This window comes from Equus przewalskii, chromosome 3 (assembly GCF_037783145.1).
Source record: "Equus przewalskii isolate Varuska chromosome 3, EquPr2, whole genome shotgun sequence".
NCBI lineage: Eukaryota > Metazoa > Chordata > Mammalia > Perissodactyla > Equidae > Equus > Equus przewalskii.
This window is the reverse complement of record NC_091833.1, coordinates 81,729,440-81,748,725: the sequence shown is the minus strand read 5'-3', so window position 1 is coordinate 81,748,725 and position 19,286 is coordinate 81,729,440. Positions and strand designations below refer to the sequence as shown.

Sequence of the window (19,286 nt, the reverse complement as noted above, 5' to 3'; positions counted from 1 at the left end):
AATATGGAAAATAAGGCTAGGAGCTTGACTTTGAAGAATGGGCTGTAAAAAGGGAGATTCTCATGAGTACACTTGAATTATTGAATCCAAGGTGTATCTTGAATTACTTATACATTTTTTATATTATCTTTTTTCTTAAAGACTCTAAGCTGAGCAAATAGCTCTTTAATTTTACAAATATCCCTGTAAGAATCAACGAACACTTTAAAATTGAAAAGTCCATGAAGAACTGTCACAGTGAAATGGAAACAGACAACAGAATTAGGTAGATGGGAGAGAAAAGGTATGCAGTGAAGTATGCACTTGTACTTTGAAAAAAGAAAGTCATCATTATTGTGGGATAGGGGAAAATGTTCTGCTATGGAAATTTCCACCTAACTAAACTTGAACTAATTAACTTCTTTATTAAACGTGCTTCATTGCTCTTCCCTATCCTAGTGAATGATGCCGCTATCATTCATCTCCTCCTCTGTTTCCCTCATCCAACATTTCTAATCAGTCATTAAGACCTGAGGCTTAAAAATATAGGGTTTACTGGTCCGGCACTGCCACTTACCAGATAGACGACCTTCAGCAGATTACTTGATCTTTAACTATCAATTTCCTCACTGATAAAACATGGATAATAACAGGACATATTTTATACATTGTTAGAATTAAATTATATATAAATGTCCGTAGAAGTTCTTCTTACTGGCACATAAAGAGCATTCAGAGTATTTTGCTATTGTTTTCTATTCATAAAAAACCTCTGCATTGGGCTGATTATAAAATAATATTTTATATATCTATATATATTTTAATGGCTACCTTTATAGACACATAATAAATTAAATACTATAAAATAGAGTTTAAGAGAACAAACATTGCACTCAGACATAGCTGAATTAATTTAAATATTGTGTTTACCATTTTCTAGCTGTATTAGCCTGAATTAGCACTTAACAACTGCAAGCCTCAGTTTCTTCATCTGAAAAATAGTTATTGTGAGCTTGAAATTAAGTAATATATGTAAAGCATATCACATAGTACCTGACACAATTTACGAGTTCAAGAGTCATTATATAATTGGATTTTTTTCACAAGGTGCAATGAGCATACATTCCAACCAAACAAGGACTATAGCCTCTATTTTCAAGTGACTTTTTTAAAAACACGATTTTTTAAAGAAACAGTCTCTTTTTATTTTATAGTTATTTTCCAAATCATCTTATTAATCCAAATCCCTTGCATCAGTGAGAGAGTAGGTACTCTAAGAAGTAGAAAGGGTATGGAAGGATAGAACCACAAAATTGGAGCCCAATTCAAATACTGGAAGGACAATGTCAAAGGCAGAATCAAGGTAGTTTTGAGGTAGAAACAAAACAGCTGCTTTGCCTCCTGAGATGCCCAAAGACATGCTGAAGCTGCCCATAACTGCTCTTAGATTCTCCAACCGACCTTTTCTCCTTGCTTCATAAATATTCCATAAATCATAAGCCTTGCAATTCCCAAAGAACAGAAATGTCACCATAAACCTCTGCCAGGCCATTAACAGTCCATAGGTCACATATAGTGACAACAAAACAAACCACTAGTGAGCTTACCGAAAGGACTATCGAGTTACCAAACGTCATGTAGACTCTGAAGGCAATTCCAAACACAGTTTAAACACAGCAATATCATTCAAATAAATAAACAGCCATACAAGTTGAAACACATATTAGAATAAGCAAAATTCAGCTGTCTGGTTAGAATCTCTACTGGAACTCCAAACCTTATAAGATTCTTAGAATATTTCTTTCCAGTAACATGTTTTAAAACTTTGCTCCTAACACACTCTTTCCCCTTATTGATTGCTTTCTCCTTATGTATCTTTTTCTTTCTGTCTCTCTCTTTCTCCCTCAATTTTCATGTGTTCTCAACCTTCAAAGTTGAACCTGACCCTGAAGCCATTCAATGACACAACTGACACTCCAAAGCCAGCTGCGCTCTGGCAGCAATCTAGAGTCAGGAGGATGGGCGGGCCAACTCATTCATCACTGTCTTTAGAACACAGATATTCGTCAACTAAACTGCTGTGGAGATCCAAATTATCACACATATATAGTTACACATTGTAGAGGACACAAAGCATATGATCCATATTTTGACTAGATTTATTATAAAGTCCTTCCTAACTCTATGCCCTTCACAAATTTCATCTTCTTGAGCTTGGTTTTGCCATTAGCACACAGCATGTGGTCCATGCTGCCAAGAGGAGTTTCTGAATCAGAGTGGACTTAACCAATTGGATGTGCTCAACCAAGCATCTACCAGCAATGGCAATTGCTATAGTCAAGAGATATGTTTCAAGGAGCAAATAGATGATTATTGGTTTTCTTTTCACCTTTTGAAATTCTGAAGAATACTTGTATTCTGGTTAAGGGGTACTTTCAAGTATTTACAATATTGTAATACCAGCACAAGGAGTCTCATCATTTTGCAAAAATAAAAAGAGAATACCATTAACTCATTATAAACAGAAAAAGTCATATATACAAAATATGTCTCTAAATCCAGAATCTTTGGACTTGAGCAAACCTGGGGTTGGGGGAGTTAATAGCAACATGAAAGAGTCAATATATTTTACAATTTCAACATTATTAGAAAATCATAAGTTGAAACATGTTGTTTTAAAAGTTAAAGTTAACCATTAGTGAAATAAAAATGTGATATAGTTTCCAAAGTACATGAAAAAAGAACAAAGAAGGAAAATTTAGCAATAAAGATATATTACAAAAGTTAATATTAAGAAAGAATATAGGGGCCAGCTCCATGGCATAGTGGTGAAGTGCGGTGCACTCTGCTTCAGCAGCCTGAGTTCAGATCCCGGGTGTGGACCTACATGCTGCTCGTCAAGCCATGCCATGGCGGTGACCCACTTACAAAACAGAGGAAGATTGGCACAGATGTTAGCTCCAGGCTAATCCTCCTCAAGCCAAAAATAAGGGGGAAGATTGGCAACAGGTGTTAGCTCAGAGCCAATCTTCTTCACCAAAAACAAAAAGAAAGAAGGAATATGAAAAATATTAAAATCAGGCCAAATAGAATTCAAGGGAAAGGTAGGAGATGGGACAAAAAATAAAAGGCTATTTTATGATTAAATGCATAGACTGATATTGAAACAGAGCAGTTATGACTCTTTACATGTTGAATATCACAGCATCAAAGTGTATAAAACAAAAATAGTTAAAATGCAAAACATATTAACAGAATCTCATAATATTAATGGGATAATTTTTCATATCTTTCTTGGTATTTGAAACATCAGGAAGACAACAAGTGACTCATTAAAAGGGTGAAACAATAACCCTTTAAGTAAAATTAATTTAATAACTAAAAATCAACTCCTTCCAAACTGCTATCAAACACATATAAGTTTTTAGCATAATTCAGGGCAGAATAAAAGTATCAGTCACATTCAAATCTGTACAGGTAACATTCCTGAACACAGCATGACACAACTAAAGATAAGCAGCAGAGCTAAATAAACAAACAAAATCACATTTGGAAATTTTAATATTATCTTCCAAACAAGTCTTAGCCATAGAGAGAAACAGAACATAATTGCGGAATATTTAACAAATAATTATGATAATTTCATATATCAAAAGTTATGAATTATGGCCTAAGCTTTATGCAAAAGAAATCTCACCGCAATAAAGCAAATTTTATTATTAAATAAGAAACAGTGAAAATAAATTAGTAAGTATTAAACTCAAGTAGCTAGAAGAAGAGTAACAAAATTAACCTGTAGAAAGATGGTGTTAAAATAAATTATGAATCAAAAGTTAGAAAACAGAAACAGTAAAATAAATATATAAATAAATCAAAGGCTTGATTTTTTAAGGGAACAGTAAACTATGTTTATTTTTATTTGTTTTTTAAATCATCTGTCTCCCTCTCCTCGTCCTACACTTAATTTAATTAATTAATTAATTAAAGTTTAAATGTAAACTCCACAGGGTAGGATATTTGCTGAGGATTTTTGTATACTGTGGATTCCAAGACCATAAATAGGGTCTGGCACACAGTTGGCATTAAATGTATATTTTTTAATGAGTGAAAAACTGAATGAATGACTAAGTAAGGGAAAGAGTTAACACGTAGAAGAATAAAGTTGATGATGTATATATGCTTTGATTTGGGCACACGCAGACAAAAAGAGTTTTGGGTCACCATTTGTGGCACCAGCCATCAGGGTGTGTACAAGTGACCACAGACACCTGTCTGCTGATTCAAGAAAGAAGCTGAGTAGAGTAAGAGTGAGGGAGAGAGAGTAGAGATCTGGGGAGATGGGGAGGGGGGAAGAGGACCTGTTGACATGAAGATCTGTTATTTTTGAACAACGGGAGTCCATGAGAAAAAAGTCACTTAAAATTTTTTTTTTAATATCCAATCACAGATGTGCCCAGTGTAAATTGCTGTAGCTCTTATTAGGCTTTCACATCCTTTTAGATCTGCCCCTTAGGATGAGAATTTTCAATTTTGGATGTACATCAACTACAACTATGAGCCCTCTTACTTATTGGTTTTATTCGTCTTAAATCGAAGCACAGGCTGCACCCAGCCTCATGGGGTGACTCTAATGTGGGACCATGTTAAGAACCGCTGCTTTACTTTGTTCACTGAATTCTACTAAAATGCCTTTCCAACCCACTCAAAGATATCCACAGGTTCCCCTTAATAGTACACATAAGATTTTGCCCCTTTCTGTCAAAAATGTTTAATTCTGAAAAAAACTTTCAAACAACTAGTTCCATGTACATCTAGCTCATCCGGAGCTGCTTAATTTTTTTTTTTTTTAAAGATTTTATTTTTTTCCTTTTTCTCCCCAAAGCCCCCCGGTACATAGTTGTATATTCTTCGTTGTGGGTCCATCTAGTTGTGGCATGTGGGACGCTGCCTCAGCGTGGTTTGATGAGCAGTGCCATGTCCGCACCCAGGATTCGAACCAACGAAACACTGGGCCGCCTGCAGCGGAGCACGCGAACTTAATTAACCACTCGGCCACGGGGCCAGCCCCCTGAGCTGCTTAATTTCTAAGTGATTAATCATGGTTTTAAAGTTTAAATTCATAATTATCATTTTATAATTTCCTGGATTTTTAAATTGACTTTCAAATTGTCATTGGGATTTTTAGGTTTTCGGTTTTTCCCCTGGTGATGCAAATTTGACCAAGAAAAAAGCTGAAATCTTAAACTGAAGGAGATTAAGTCAAATACCTGCAAAGGTACTTCAGGATGCTTTTCTCTCAGCACTGGAACAGCTGGAATTTCCTGGAGAGCTTTCGACGTCTTCTTTTTGGCTTTTTCCATCTGAATATTGGTAAAATAGTTGACAGCAGCAAACTCAATAAGGGCCGAAAATACAAAAGCAAAGCAGACAGCTATGAACCAGTCCATGGCAGTAGCGTAAGACACTTTGGGCAAAGAATGTCGTGCACTGATGCTCAGTGTGGTCATGGTGAGGACTGTGGTTATTCCTTCAAAGCAAAAGAGACAAAATACTTTACCATTACTTCTATGCAAAACAGAAACAAACACAAAGACTTAGGTATTTGGTGGGGTGCAGGTAACAAAGTTTGCAGTAACTCAAATCAAACCATCTGTGATGGAAGATTTGAATCCTAGTGGTTCAGTGAAACTAGCATAGGCTTTGGAGTGAGAGAAAGATATGATTCAAATCCTGGCTCTTCAAATCATTGGCTCAGTGTGATTTGGGCTTAGTTAGGAAAACTCACTGGACTTGTTTTGATATCTACCTATTGGGTTTGCTGTAAAGATTATAGATACTTACGATCTTTAACTGAATATTACCTATTCAATTAAAGTAATAAATTACCTGTTATGAAAGAGCTTAGTTTATATAAAACGATAAAGGTATATTCCATAGATTTCTAGAGCAATTTGGCTTTAAAAATATTGGACATCTATTACCCATGAGTTTATGGTCAGCAGGAAAATATTTGCAACAAGAATAGAGTCACTTCTCCTTCATCAGCAGGCTTCTGAAGCATATCGTCTCCAGGGAAGCCTTCTCCTCAGCCTAGAAAAAGGTTAGTTCCCACTCTCACTTGAAAAATTCCACTTGCCACCAGAACTATAGAGATATGCATTATTTAAGGATGCCAATATTTGTCCAAGTGTCCCTTTCTGCACCTTTTCCTATCTGTAGATCTAATCCATGTTATCTAGCTAATCTTGGAAATTTCTGTGGGGATTTACTATATCCATTCAAACTCATTCTATGTGTTGCCTAGGATAGCTCCTGAACTGACCCACCCACGTGTTTGGGGATAACAATGATGACGATGACGATGATGAAGGTGTCCAAACTATATACTCCAATCCATGCCAATCCCTGGCTGAAAGTCAAATAATATATGTTAAACTGAAGAGATAGTGAGCCCTATGGAACAATAAAAGAAGCATAATATTTTGATTTAGGGAGAAATGATATTGTCTCCTCAACTCAGCATTGAATTCTATTCTGCCTTGTATTGTTCCCTGTATGCAAGACTTGTTTCCTCAACTTGACTGAGCATAACCTCCTTGAGGGCAGAAGAGTCTAACATTACTTCAGGATTTACCATAATATTTCACATAGTGTCAGGCACACGATAAATGCACAGTACATATAAACTCACTTTTTCAGCTCCTCATTAATCCATTTTCTCTCCAGTGCCTACTGAATTGTCAATGTCTAGAACATGAAAAATTAGACCAGCTGTGCAACACATGAGCTATAGATCTTTTAAAAACATTCCATAGACTGCACAGAGAAAGAAAATTGAGGACTTGGTTGTACTCCCTAAGAAAAAATTCGTGATATTTTTGATATTTATATATATTAGTCTAAAATAGATTTTAAAATGTATTTATTCAGTCAAATACATAGATATCTAACTATCTATGAAAATGCACTAAGTATTGTGATTTCATTGTACTTTGTTTCAGAAAGAGACTTTAGAATTTTCAGGCCTCTATTGTAAAACTCAGAAAAATGGCACCGTTCCCATGCTGGCTCTGAGCTGTATGAACAAACCTTAAATTAATTTTGAAAAATTTTAGCTACAAAGTTTAAAGATAAATCAAAATTTTTCTGTTTTTTCATAACAATTTAACCTTAATGGCCTATTAAGAATTCAAAAATGTTCCACAAGCTTCTTAGAGATATTTCCTATAATATTATAGAAATTAGTCTGAAAGCACCTGGAAATAAAATATGAACAGTGAAGTCTAAAAGAGAATACTACTCTGAGAAGAATTCACAAAATTCTACAAAGACCATAATGTGATAACCAGAAAGAAACTTCAAACTCAAATATAAGCCATTTAGGATTCTCCGTGTTGCTTTGAGCACTTTTTTTTTTTATAATAGAACAAATTCTCCTGAGGACAAGAAGTAGCAGTCTTCATTTTCTCCTGCTTTCATGCAAATAAATTCCCTTATTGATGCCAAGTAAACAGTATATTAATGCAATTGCTGAGCCATAAGTCCAAAAATTAATTTCTGATTGTTAGAGAGGGTAGATTACCAGGTTCATGAAGACGTTAAACGACGTTATGGACATCATTGCAAAAAAGGCTAGATATGTGGCCACTTTCCATTTCTCTTTCATTGTTTTGAGTCAACTTGATTTTAAAGTTTGTAGAATAGCCCTTCAGTTATTATGGTTCTTATTTTATGACTGTTGGCAAAATTAGGAAAGTAACTGGCATGAACAATTGGCTAAGCGTTTGAAGTCGTCATCCCTTTAGACATTAAAAAACTCTCTCTGCCTGGAGTCCAAATTTAAAGAAAGCACTAGCATGACAAGGATGTGCTTATCATACCTGCTTTTAGCTGGAGCATTTACTTAAACACCAAAAGAACAGCAAACAGAAGCCAACCGTTCAGATAAGAGGCCAGGCTTCCGCTGCATCTAGGAAGACGGTGCATCTGTGGTAAATGGCTTAGCTGGCATCTACCCTGAAAACATTTCAATAACCATAGAATTTTTTCTGACACATTCAAGTATTGATGCCAGTCCCTGTTTTTAGAAGCTGAAAATGCACCATATTGGCTGGCCCAGGAGCTGGGAGAGGATGTGTAAGAGTAGGCTAAGACTGTACACAAGAGTGAATTTTTGGCTGGCCACTCCTAAAAGATGAACTAGTAATGATATAGATATGCCAGCTGGCATTTACTCAGGTTTAATGTTTTACTATACTGGAATAATTAGAAAACTTAAAGGCATACCACCTTGGAAAGAATTTAGCACACTCTACTTCTCATATTTACACTGATTTTTTTTTTTTGGTTTTATTTTTGCATGATCTCTAGAAACATCCCTGACCCAGCAAATTCTCTCCTTTAGTGAAGAGGGAAATGAGAATTATAGAAGATAAATACCAGCCCAGAATTAACTTTTTACCGAAATCTCATAGGAAATTGATTTCTAATGCTCCTCAAATGCTTAAAACTTAACTTCCTTAGGAAAATATCATCCTAGAGTCTCAATGAACAGTTTAGTAATTACCATTCTGACACATCTTAGGTCTTTGAAGACTTAATTATTGGGCATAATTTCCCTTGTCAATCAAAACCAACATCTTAGCACATGAGCACAAGACAGAGGCAAATGGGAAAAGCTACCCACAGAATACCTTCAGCACACATCCATACAATCTCACTCAGCAGCTCTGGAATTCTCCACAAGCCCCCACATCCCCATGCCCCCTGTGAAGATAAAAGGCAGAGTTCTCAAAGTTAGAAATTTTCTTGGTCCATCTGTTAAATGGCAGAGTTCTCAACGTTAGACAGAAATTATCTTGGGTCCATCACTTAAACAGGTGATTTTATACAAGTTTATTAATCTCATTGAGTCTATTTCCTCATCCATAAAAAATTAATAATGCATACCATGCTGACTTATTATGAAGATTAAATAAGATGACCCCAAAAGCATACAGCAAATCTTATCATCATTAGTACTAGTATTACCAGTATCCTCACTATATGCTACTTAATTTCCTTTCAGTGTCTTATTTGGATAGGAAATATTGTTTGGGTACAGCTGTAATCAATGCTATCCCTCTGGATATTCTAGAAATTTCTATTATTTGGGGATAAGAGAGACAGAACAGTGGCTATCAGTTTGCAATCAACAAAGAAAGTGTTCAAAGCTTATCAACCAATCACAATAACTATAAAATACAGAGGACTTCCCATTATAATACCAAGCAGTGATTCTCAAATGAGGTAGATGGCAGCATGGACCATCATAATAATAAATGATACAAATAGGATTTACCACGTGGTAGGCATTTTTCCAAATGGTTTATTCAAATTAACTCCCTTAACGCTCACAGCAACCTATGAGCTAGGTACAACCATTCATCCTGTTGTAACACGTGAGGAAACAGGCAGAAGTAACTCATTGAAGGTTCACAGCTAATAAGTGGTAGACTTCGGGGTGACAACCTAGGCTAGCTCACTCCAGAGTCTGTGCTATGACACTATCATCTCTTCATGAAAGGCATCATTGATGGGTCAGTATTTTCTGTTCTAGATTCTTCAGGACCATAGAAAAGAATATGATAATATGTGGACAAGTGACTACTATTTTAAACGATGATAGTTCCTGAAATACTAATATTATTTGTACTGGGAAAATTTAAGGGACTTTGGTCTGGCACTTAGCCTCAGCAGATACTTCCTGCCCAGTCAGGCTGCCCTTGAACATGATGAGTAGACTCAAGGTTAGTGTCAGCACTAAATGAGATAATGAGTATCAAGAATTTAGCACAGTGTCCGGTATTCCATAACAGAAAGATATATGTTTTCTTTCAAAAACAATTAAAAATCAAGGAAATCAAGTCAGAAAAAAATAGATCTCCCTGAGATGATAGAGTATATGGGAGAGAGTAACTAATATGTACAAAGCCCTCCACATACTCTGTAATGAGTACTGTGCATAACTAAATCCTCACTAGTCTATGAAGGGGACATGTGTTATCATAATCTTATGGATGGAGAAAATTAGTGGCAGATTTGGGTTTTAAACCCTGACCTATTGGAGTCCAAAGCTTAGATTTGCTGTTTTCTCTCCTTCTTTTTCACACTTATTTTTAATAGCTAAAATTTATTCAACACTTGCAATGGGCAGTTAGTTATTCTTTACTTGAACCCTCACAACTCTATGAAGTGGATAGCACCGTTATACCTGCTCGCCACCTTTCTGAGGTCACATCCTGCCCGCAGCATTGACCCTTCCATAACAGTTTCCCCAGTAGGATTCCAATACCTTCTTGAGTGAACCTAGGATTAAAGGGGTGGGAGGGGGAGGTCTATGCAAAAATATCCCCACATTCAGGTCCGCTGAGAACACTAAGATGCCCTTATCAGCAGTTCTCTGAATGGAGAGGGAGGTGGGATAAGAAGTTCCCACTCTCCCCAGCTCCTTGGCTCCAGCATCCCTTCAGCTACCATGTGACAAGGATATTATACCACAGCTTTGATCCCATCACATAGAAAAAGAAAAGGGAGATTAGCATCTCTTGTGAGGACTATATCGCCATTTCAGAGCAAGTCTGATCATTTTCATTCTTATCCCACTACTGAATGCTTTTTCTGCTCACAATCAATAGAAAAAGAATATAGAAATATATTGAATTAAATAAACATCATTATAACTAATTTTATTTAAAAGCATGACTGATATGTAAAACACTTATTAACATCTATAAAAATTTAAAACTCATGTCTTCTGGACTTCCTATAGTTTAGAATAAGATATATAGGAAGCCCCTATAAAAACAAAAAGAATAAAATGTGTTCAGAAAAAAGATGCAGATAGAATATAACAATGAGCTAATAAACTAAGCATATAATACCTTCCAATTCAATGCAGCTAAACTATTTGCATTGTGTTCCTCTTCATTAAAAGGAAAATTATTGTAAGGCTTTCTTATTCAGTCAACCATGACTTTTATTTGTTTTATTTTAAGCACCCAGTGCATTTCATTTTAACACCTTGATTATGATTTTAATTCAATTACACAGCATTAAGCTAGTAGCCCAAGAATATTACCAAAAGTGAAATTAGATCCAGATTCATGCTTGATCTTCACCTGTCTGGTCTCAACAGGGGAAGTCTGATGGGGCCCCAAAGAATGGACTGCCCACATCCTTTCAAGCCTTATTACTTTGTACAGGGTAGATAAAAATGAAAGTTTGTATGATTCTTTACTCAGTACAGCCTGATATATTACGGCTTAATATTTTCTTAGAAATGATATCTAAGGCTATTCCCACGAATCATGATCAAAAGGTAATGTGGACAAAAATACCCAAGAAATGAATTGCAATTACCAAATACAGTCCTAGCTGGAACTGATTCCTTATTTATCCAGAATGAAACTTGAGAAAGAATCACTGTCATAATGCATGGAATGTACGTCTGAATCATAAAATAACCCATCTTCCGTCTGAGGTGGAAGTAAACCGTCATAACAATATATTCACCTACAAATAAAACATGAGGAAAATGTATTATTGGTTCTGCAGCAATTATTCAATGGCTTCATAGTCATATTTCAGACTAACAAACAGTATTCTAGGCAAAGAAATTATCTGTTGTGGATAACAACACAAACATCGAGAAATATGTAGTTCCTAAGTAGGGGGAAATGATATTGAACATCATTGCACAGAAAAACACTTTTGTTCTACGTAGTGGTTAAACAATTTAATATATTGGACTATAATTTTTAAAAATTCTTGCAGTGCTTTCTATTTTAAAGATCTGATACTGGGGTCAGCCCAGGGGCATCATGGTTAAGTTTGCTAGCTCTGTTTGGTGGCCTGGGGTTAACGGGTTCAGATCCCCTGAGCGGACCTACACACCGCCCATCAAGCCATGCTGTGGCGTCCCACACACAAAATAGAGGAAGAATGGCACAGATGTTAGCTCAGGGACAATCTTCCTCAAGCCAAAGAAGAGGAAGAGTGGCAACAGATGTTAGCTCAAGGCCAGTCTTCCTCACCAAAAAAAATCAAATCAAATCAATCAATCAATAAAGGTCTAACACTGCTAAAGCAATTAACCTTCATTCTCAGTATTTTTCAAGAGCAGAATTTAGACTTAAACTTTTGTGGAAAATCAGTAGGAAAAAATGGAAATACATACACACACACACACACACACACACACACATAGACACAGACATATGAAAATATATAGCTTAATTTTAGAAAGAATTGAAATACACATATACATTAAATGTGTATATATGCTTAGGGAGAGGCTGCCTTACTGTCTTAGTTTTAGGGAAGAGCTGTATTTCTAAATGTTATGTATGTGAAGAAAAATACAAAGAGACACACATAACGTAGAGCCACATAGAACATCCCTGCTTTCAAGCAAGTTTTATTGGCATTTAAACAAAAACCTAAAAGCTAATAAGCAAACAAACCATAAAATTTCTGGTACCTGTTAATGAATATTTTTAATGTTACATCTGAAAGGAAGATATTAAGAAAGTTACTTGAAAGCAGTAGCTTTATTCTCAGACTGTGAAGTCCAAGATTCAGAAGCCTCAAATCCTCCCAAAATGTGATATTAATCCCACTTTCAGGCTGGAAAACGAATGTTTTCAAAAAATATATGAGTAAGGAATACTTTTAGAACAAGCAATAATCAGCCAATTTTCCCCAATAAATATGATAAAAACTAAATTCTATGATTCTTTCATTCATACTCCAAAAGCAAATACAGACCAAGAATGGTCAATAATATCCATCTTCTTGTGTGACAGCTTTAATGTATACTCTGAATATATTTTGTAATTAAGCTTTATATTTTGCTCTTACTTTTGAAAATATAGTGGCACCACATTAATTGGGCAAAATAAAAATGATTTTGGGAAAACACCAAAAAAAAGAAAAAGGGAAAGTCCAGTGTTCAATGGTCAGACTGCTTGCCTCAGAATTCTGTTCAAAATAGTTTTAATATATTTGATTATTGACTTTTGTTATGAATAAGAAAACCAACTCACTTTTCATGTCTCATCAACTCAGAATTTATTTTAAACCAAAATAAGATTATACCCAAAAATAAAGAAATTCTTAACTATAAGTTATACATCAAGCCTCTTTCTGGAAAGTTTTTGTTGTCCCCTGAGAACACTAGATATTTCAATGAAAAAGTGAGGACAAAACTCCATTGCTAATGCCAAGTAGCATATTGAGTTTAATTGTTAAACATCTCACCCGTAATGGATTTGATAGTTTCACTTGATACAGTTTGCCCAATCAAGTCATATTGAACTAAGCTGGAAGACTCCTTTGGAACTTCTACTGATTTCTCAGGACCTTTCGTCCAGGTATAAATCATCTCACTCTTCGGGTATGCATCTGAATGAGAGCACAGAACGTGGTTAGAGTCAGTGCTCCTTTTGCATCAGCATTGATGGTCAACAATTAAGAACATTACACATGTTCAGGAAAGATGGAATAAATGAAAACAATAATCATTATGATTTATCAAACATGTTTGGGATTTAGAAAATGGTAGAGATTAAATAAACAGCCTTGCAATTGGGTATATATCTTGATTTTATGCCAAAGGATTGGAGGAGGATAAACTAAAACGAAGGCAACTAAAATGACTAAAATGCCATGTATGCATCAATGCACTTGGATATGTGTCCATAGTAATAAGATAAGCAGTTGAAAAGTAGAAATAATAAACCGCAAAAAAGTACTGTCAAACTGCTGCTTCTTTCCATTCTAATTCGCTTCCAGTGCTTGACCAATACTGGTTTCTCCCATCCTAATGCAGCTCTGCCAATTAGAAACATACCAGATGCTGCCCATAATACAACAACAACAACAACAACAAAAACAAACCCTACTGTTGAGAGAACTCTCCAGGGGTCACCTATTCCAGACTCTGCCTCTGGGCAATACCCATGCTGTTTGGGAAGCATTCTGCAGTGACAACTGGCTATGCTGTTTGTGAAGCTCTCCAGGGAATATAATAACCCAACCAGTTCCACTACCTTTAAACTCTTACAGTCAGGGCATTTTCCTTTCCATCTTCAACAAATCCCTCCCAGCAACAATTTAAGCCCATTTTCTTTTATTCGATGTGCAGTGCAAATGGAGACCAGCTGCTTGCTTACCAGTCTACCCAGAACAGATAGCTTGGCTTACACACAAATAAATTCAAAAGAACCAAGAAGAATTGTGTGCTACCCTCCACATACCTTCCTAAAATGGCCAGAGCACAGTAGGTCCTTGGTGGAATTTTTTAATTCTACAAAAGGAGTTCATACCTAGAGAGACTATCTTTACAAATGAGTTTGCAAAACAAAAAAGAGGCTTGTGTTGTCATTGAGCCGTATATAGCTATGTGTCAACGCTTATCTCCTGAAGTGTATTCATGCTTAATCATTCATTTAAAGTCCTGAATGCTATATTCCTGTCCATGATATTTTCAATTAAATATCCTTCTCTTGGCTACCCCACCTGTTGGAACAATCTTTTTCTTTCCTGGTTCTTCTCATTCCTATGAATTGTAAACATAGTTAAATGGTATTCTTCTCTTTCTGGAATAATTAAGGATTATTTACTAAGTATGATATACCTCTCTTTTTAATTTCCCACTCAAAAACATCAGCTTCCAAAAAGTGATTTCTTTATTATATACAAACTTTGAGCACCTACCAAGTGCTTCCCCTGAGAACTAGAGGGGCATGACTGGGAGAGGACTTCCCCTAGATTAGAACTAGCTTGGGTGAGATTTAAATTATTATAGCACAAACGGATTTCAATTCTGGCCCTAGTTAGATCACCCTTTCCGTCTATGTATTTTTCTGGTTTTATCTTCTCTCATTAAGTCATTGGTCAAGGAGCAAATGACTCTCTCTAGCTTCAAGTTAGCTCACTGAATACTGTGATTACTAGGGGTTATAAAAAGAATCGTGACTGCCGATTCTCACTAAGCTAAGCAATGAGCAATGAGAACGGCAGGCAACAGTTTCACAATCACTGCAACTAAGAATCTGAAGCAATAGTAAAAGCCAGCATCTATTTTTGGCAGATTCTGATTGAATCAAATATTTGAGGCCGGCTTTAGAAGAGGCAATCACATTTTGCTGCCATCTCAGAGAAGGGGGCTTGAGGGAAAGGAATCCCATATTCTTTCTTACCCATTCATTTCATCCTCTTGCCTTCAACTCCACAAAATATCCCCAATCGTTCTATCTCACACCTTCTCTTCTAGTACCAGCCTAGTCTAAGCCATTGCTATCTTTGATTCTACTAAAACAACAGCCTCCAACTCTTCTCTGCTCCTACTCTAGCCTCTCTACAATCCATTCTCCATAGAAAAGCTGAAGTGAAAGGTGAAATGTCAAAGAAAGCCACGCCACTTAGTAAAACCTTCCAAAGCCTTCCTAAAGCATTTAGAATAGAATTCAAACTCTTTCATGTGGTCTATAAGGCACTATACTATTTGGCCCTGTCTATATGTTAGACCACACCTCCTATTATGCTTGTACCATATTTCAGCCACTTTTATACTAAGAGTGCTGTTTACGTTATTTTAACCCATGTCAAGCCCTGAACTTCTTTGGCCTTTTTTCAAGTTTGCCATAAAAGACTGCTGATAAAAGAAACTGTTAAGTTACAAAAACAAAAAAAGTCATCTATGCTTTCTATGTTACACCACCAAGATATGGAGTTCAGAGGTCCCTAAATTTCATCATTTACCACCAACCTACTAATTATAAGTCAGTCTACCTAGGCTATCTGTAGAAATAAGTTTTTGTTTTTTGAGGTAAAGGGGGTTGTTTTTACTTCTTTATTTAAACCTATTAGCTAATAAACGGTCTCCTAAAAATCAAACCTTGGATAGTTGTTGTCATGGACAATGAATTAAATGTGGAATTACGGAAAATCACACACACATATAAATATCAGCTTGCATAACGTAATCACAAATTCTAACAGCATTTTTACTGTAACTTACAACTCCCAAATTTCAAAGGGCATGCATGACCATCCATGGGGAAATCCACCAATCTCATGGGACACTCCGCACTTATGGTGAGTCTATGACGGAAAAATGCAATTAAATAAAATCAACTCTTTCTTAAAAAATAATTTTATAGATCTCTACAATGAGAAAGAAGGAAGGAAAAAAGGGAGGAAGGAAAGAAAAAAGAAAGGAAAATAAGATAAAGGGAAGAAGGAAAAAGAAAAAAATGACTACCTCATTGTGTATAAGATAGTGCCATTTCTCATAATTCTAAAAAGCTTATTTGGAGCTGTCATATTATGGGAGACAGATTTCTTTCCATTCCTGAAGAACGTATCAGGGGTCCATACTTTTGTTACCATCATATTGTTCAATCTCAAAATTTCAATGGGGCCATCATATTTTAGTCTTTTGTCAATCCATGTCTGTCTGAAGAACACATCCATTGTGTATTCCTAGGAAAATTAGTTTGTGACATATTCAAATCTCAGATGCCTATACATAAGTATGCAGAAAAAATACATTAGATTCTAGTCTCTTTCCCATTCATAAAAAAGACTATCCAAATAAAAACAAAGTTAATAGGAAAAGAAATTTTCTTAAGTCAATGGAGCAAAAAGATTCTCAACAATTAAAGCATGTTATGTCCATCTTGATACCTTAATCTTCTACATTTTTTTAGATAAATAAATTAACATACATAGAATTATTCAAGAATAATTAATATAATTCAATAAAACTGCCAGCACTAGGTAATGACAGTTGTACTTTATTTTACACCAAGTAGCAAAATTAGTTAATGTGCAACAAATATCATTGCATAATAAATCATAAAATTGTAAGCATCTCTTTAAGACAAAGCAAAATATGTAAATGAGAAATCTTATGTTCATAAAATTTATTGAAATTAGCCTAGGAGCCTAGGGTCAAGCAAAAAAGTAAAGCAGGTTCTTTGACCTGTAAACTACAAATATTTATATTAGAGAGCACAACTGAATGGATGAATTCATCCTGACCAATGCTTTGTGTTCTACGCTCTTTAAGCATGAGAGTGAGGGAGGGAGAGAAGGGGCAGGTTGGCGAAAGAGTGAGCAGTTGGGCCAATATGAAATTCTAAATGCAATTAGGGCAACAATGTAGCTCCATACCAAAACTAATTACACTGTCTAATTTTCTCCTCTTCAATAATTTTCTGGGGGAAAAAAAATACTGCATGCAAGGTTGTGCCATGGGGATTAATGATAGGCAAGTTCTTTTCCTTATGGAGAATGACTCGAAACCAAAAAGTACTCAAATATTAGAGCTGAAATGCAAATTCAATATCTTACTCTTCATGAATTTCTGAGTCTAATTAAGCTGTTCTTTGACTTTCTAGCTTTGTGTGATTGACAACAAAATAAATATTAATTGCCCTCTTTTCTGCATGTTTTCTTCAAAACCTCAAAAGGTACATTAAATTTTCCAAATACCTACCATTTCAACATCAGAAACAGGTCCAAAGCTTGTGACATATATGTCAGTTTTTACTTCTGTAACAGGACCTAGTAGGTATGAAGTAAATAAGTGTGAAAAAATAATTACCAATTTTACAGGCAAGGTAGGTACAATAATTAAAGAGTAAATACAGATATGATATATCATGTTTTTACAAGCATCTTAAATTTTCAGTGAGATAATGCATCTCCACAAAAAATGTAGACAAAAGAACAATAAAACCAGAAAGTGATGCTTACTTACAGGCAGAAAGAAACCCCAATTACTTACTGGGAACCTTGTTTCTTCAAAGATACATCACCCCCAGGCACTGTTATGACAGGCAGTGCAGGGAACAAAAGCTTTCAGCCTTTGTAATGTTTTATAGTCCATCATCTGATTGGTTTTTAGGAATGAAGTGAGCTGTTAAAAAGAGGGAACTTAGCCAAAAGAGTGAAAAGGAGAAAAACCATAATGGCTGCAAGGAATGCATCTTTGGAGAGTCGAGGATGCTGGTAAATAACTTAAGCACAAAAATGATTCATGGTAGGGGGCCAGCCAGGTGTTTTAGTGGTTAAGTTCAGCCACTTGGCTTTGGCGGCCCAGGGTTCGCAGTTTCGGATCCTGGGCACAGACCTAGCATCACTTGCACGCCACGCTGTGATGGCTCCCAACATAAAGCAGAGGAAGACTGGCACAGATGTTACCTCAGCAACAATCTTCCTCAAGCAACAAGAGGAAGATTGGCAACAGATATTAGCTCAGGGCCAATCTTCCTCAAAAAAAAAGAGTCATGGTAGACCACCACTGGTGATTGGGATCAAAGTCAAGCTCTTTATAAAACAGATCTACTCACATTTTGCCACCTACTAGCTGTGTGATCTTGGGCAAGTTACCTAACCTCTCAATAGCAGCAGCCATACACGTCAAGCAAGATTGCTGATGGGGCTCAAACGAAATTGCTCATATGAAATTTTGAACACAATGACTCTCTCATGGAAGTACTTACTAAGTATTAGTTTCTCTTTGCTTCTGATAATGGCAACTACAGAGATTCTTTCCTAGGCCTAAACAAGACTGGTTCAGGAAAAAATATATGGGTGCGTTTGGCAGAAGAGAAGGTGTGAGCATCATGACAACGGGGCTGACACTGATTTTAGACAAAGGAAAATTGCCACAATCTGGGTTTAGCATAATACTTAAAATCTGGAATTCTGGAGTTCAAATTTGGCTCTAACACTTTTTAATTGTATGATCTTGGTCAAGTCAAGTATCTTCGCAGGTCAAGGTTTTAATGAGTATTAACTGAAACAATATATGTAAATCACTTGCCCTAGTTTCTAGAATATAATGTGCTCAGTAATGATAATAGTTACTGTTACATATAATACAGCTTTTTTTTTTTGAGGAAGATTAGCCCTGAGCTAACATCCGCTGCCAATCCTCCTCTTTTTGCTGAGGAAGATAGGCCCTGAGCTAGCATCTATGCCCATCTTCCTCTATTTTATCTGTGGGATGCTTGCCACAGCATGGCTAGATAAGCAGTGCATAGGTCTGGGCCCGGAATTTGACCTGGCGAACCCCAGGCCACCAAAACGGGGTGCACAAACTTAATCACCACACAACCGGGCTGGCCCCATAATACAGCTTTTTATTACTAATAGAAATAAAAAATTGTTGCCCTCTTGAACATCATTTCCTTAAGTGATGGTTTATAACACTATGTGGCCAGGAGCTAGATACTCCATACTGGAAAGAATAA

At 36.0% G+C, this 19,286-nt stretch overlaps 1 protein-coding gene across 2 annotated transcripts in view; it reads right to left on the bottom strand.

Annotated features, from left to right (window-relative positions):
* GABRA4 (gamma-aminobutyric acid type A receptor subunit alpha4) overlaps positions 1-19,286 on the bottom strand; it is a 65,036-nt gene that overhangs the window by 31,944 nt on the left and 13,806 nt on the right. The window contains exons 3-8 of one of the 2 annotated variants that reach the window (XM_008521486.2): positions 17,525-17,592; positions 16,286-16,506; positions 16,043-16,125; positions 13,279-13,422; positions 11,380-11,532; positions 5,247-5,506 (exon numbers count right to left, since the gene is read on the bottom strand). In XM_008521486.2, coding sequence (XP_008519708.2) covers positions 5,247-5,506; positions 11,380-11,532; positions 13,279-13,422; positions 16,043-16,125; positions 16,286-16,506; positions 17,525-17,592 — 929 coding nt within the window. The remainder of the gene's footprint in view (positions 1-5,246; positions 5,507-11,379; positions 11,533-13,278; positions 13,423-16,042; positions 16,126-16,285; positions 16,507-17,524; positions 17,593-19,286) is intronic. The other variant, XM_008521487.2, reaches the window with a different exon arrangement.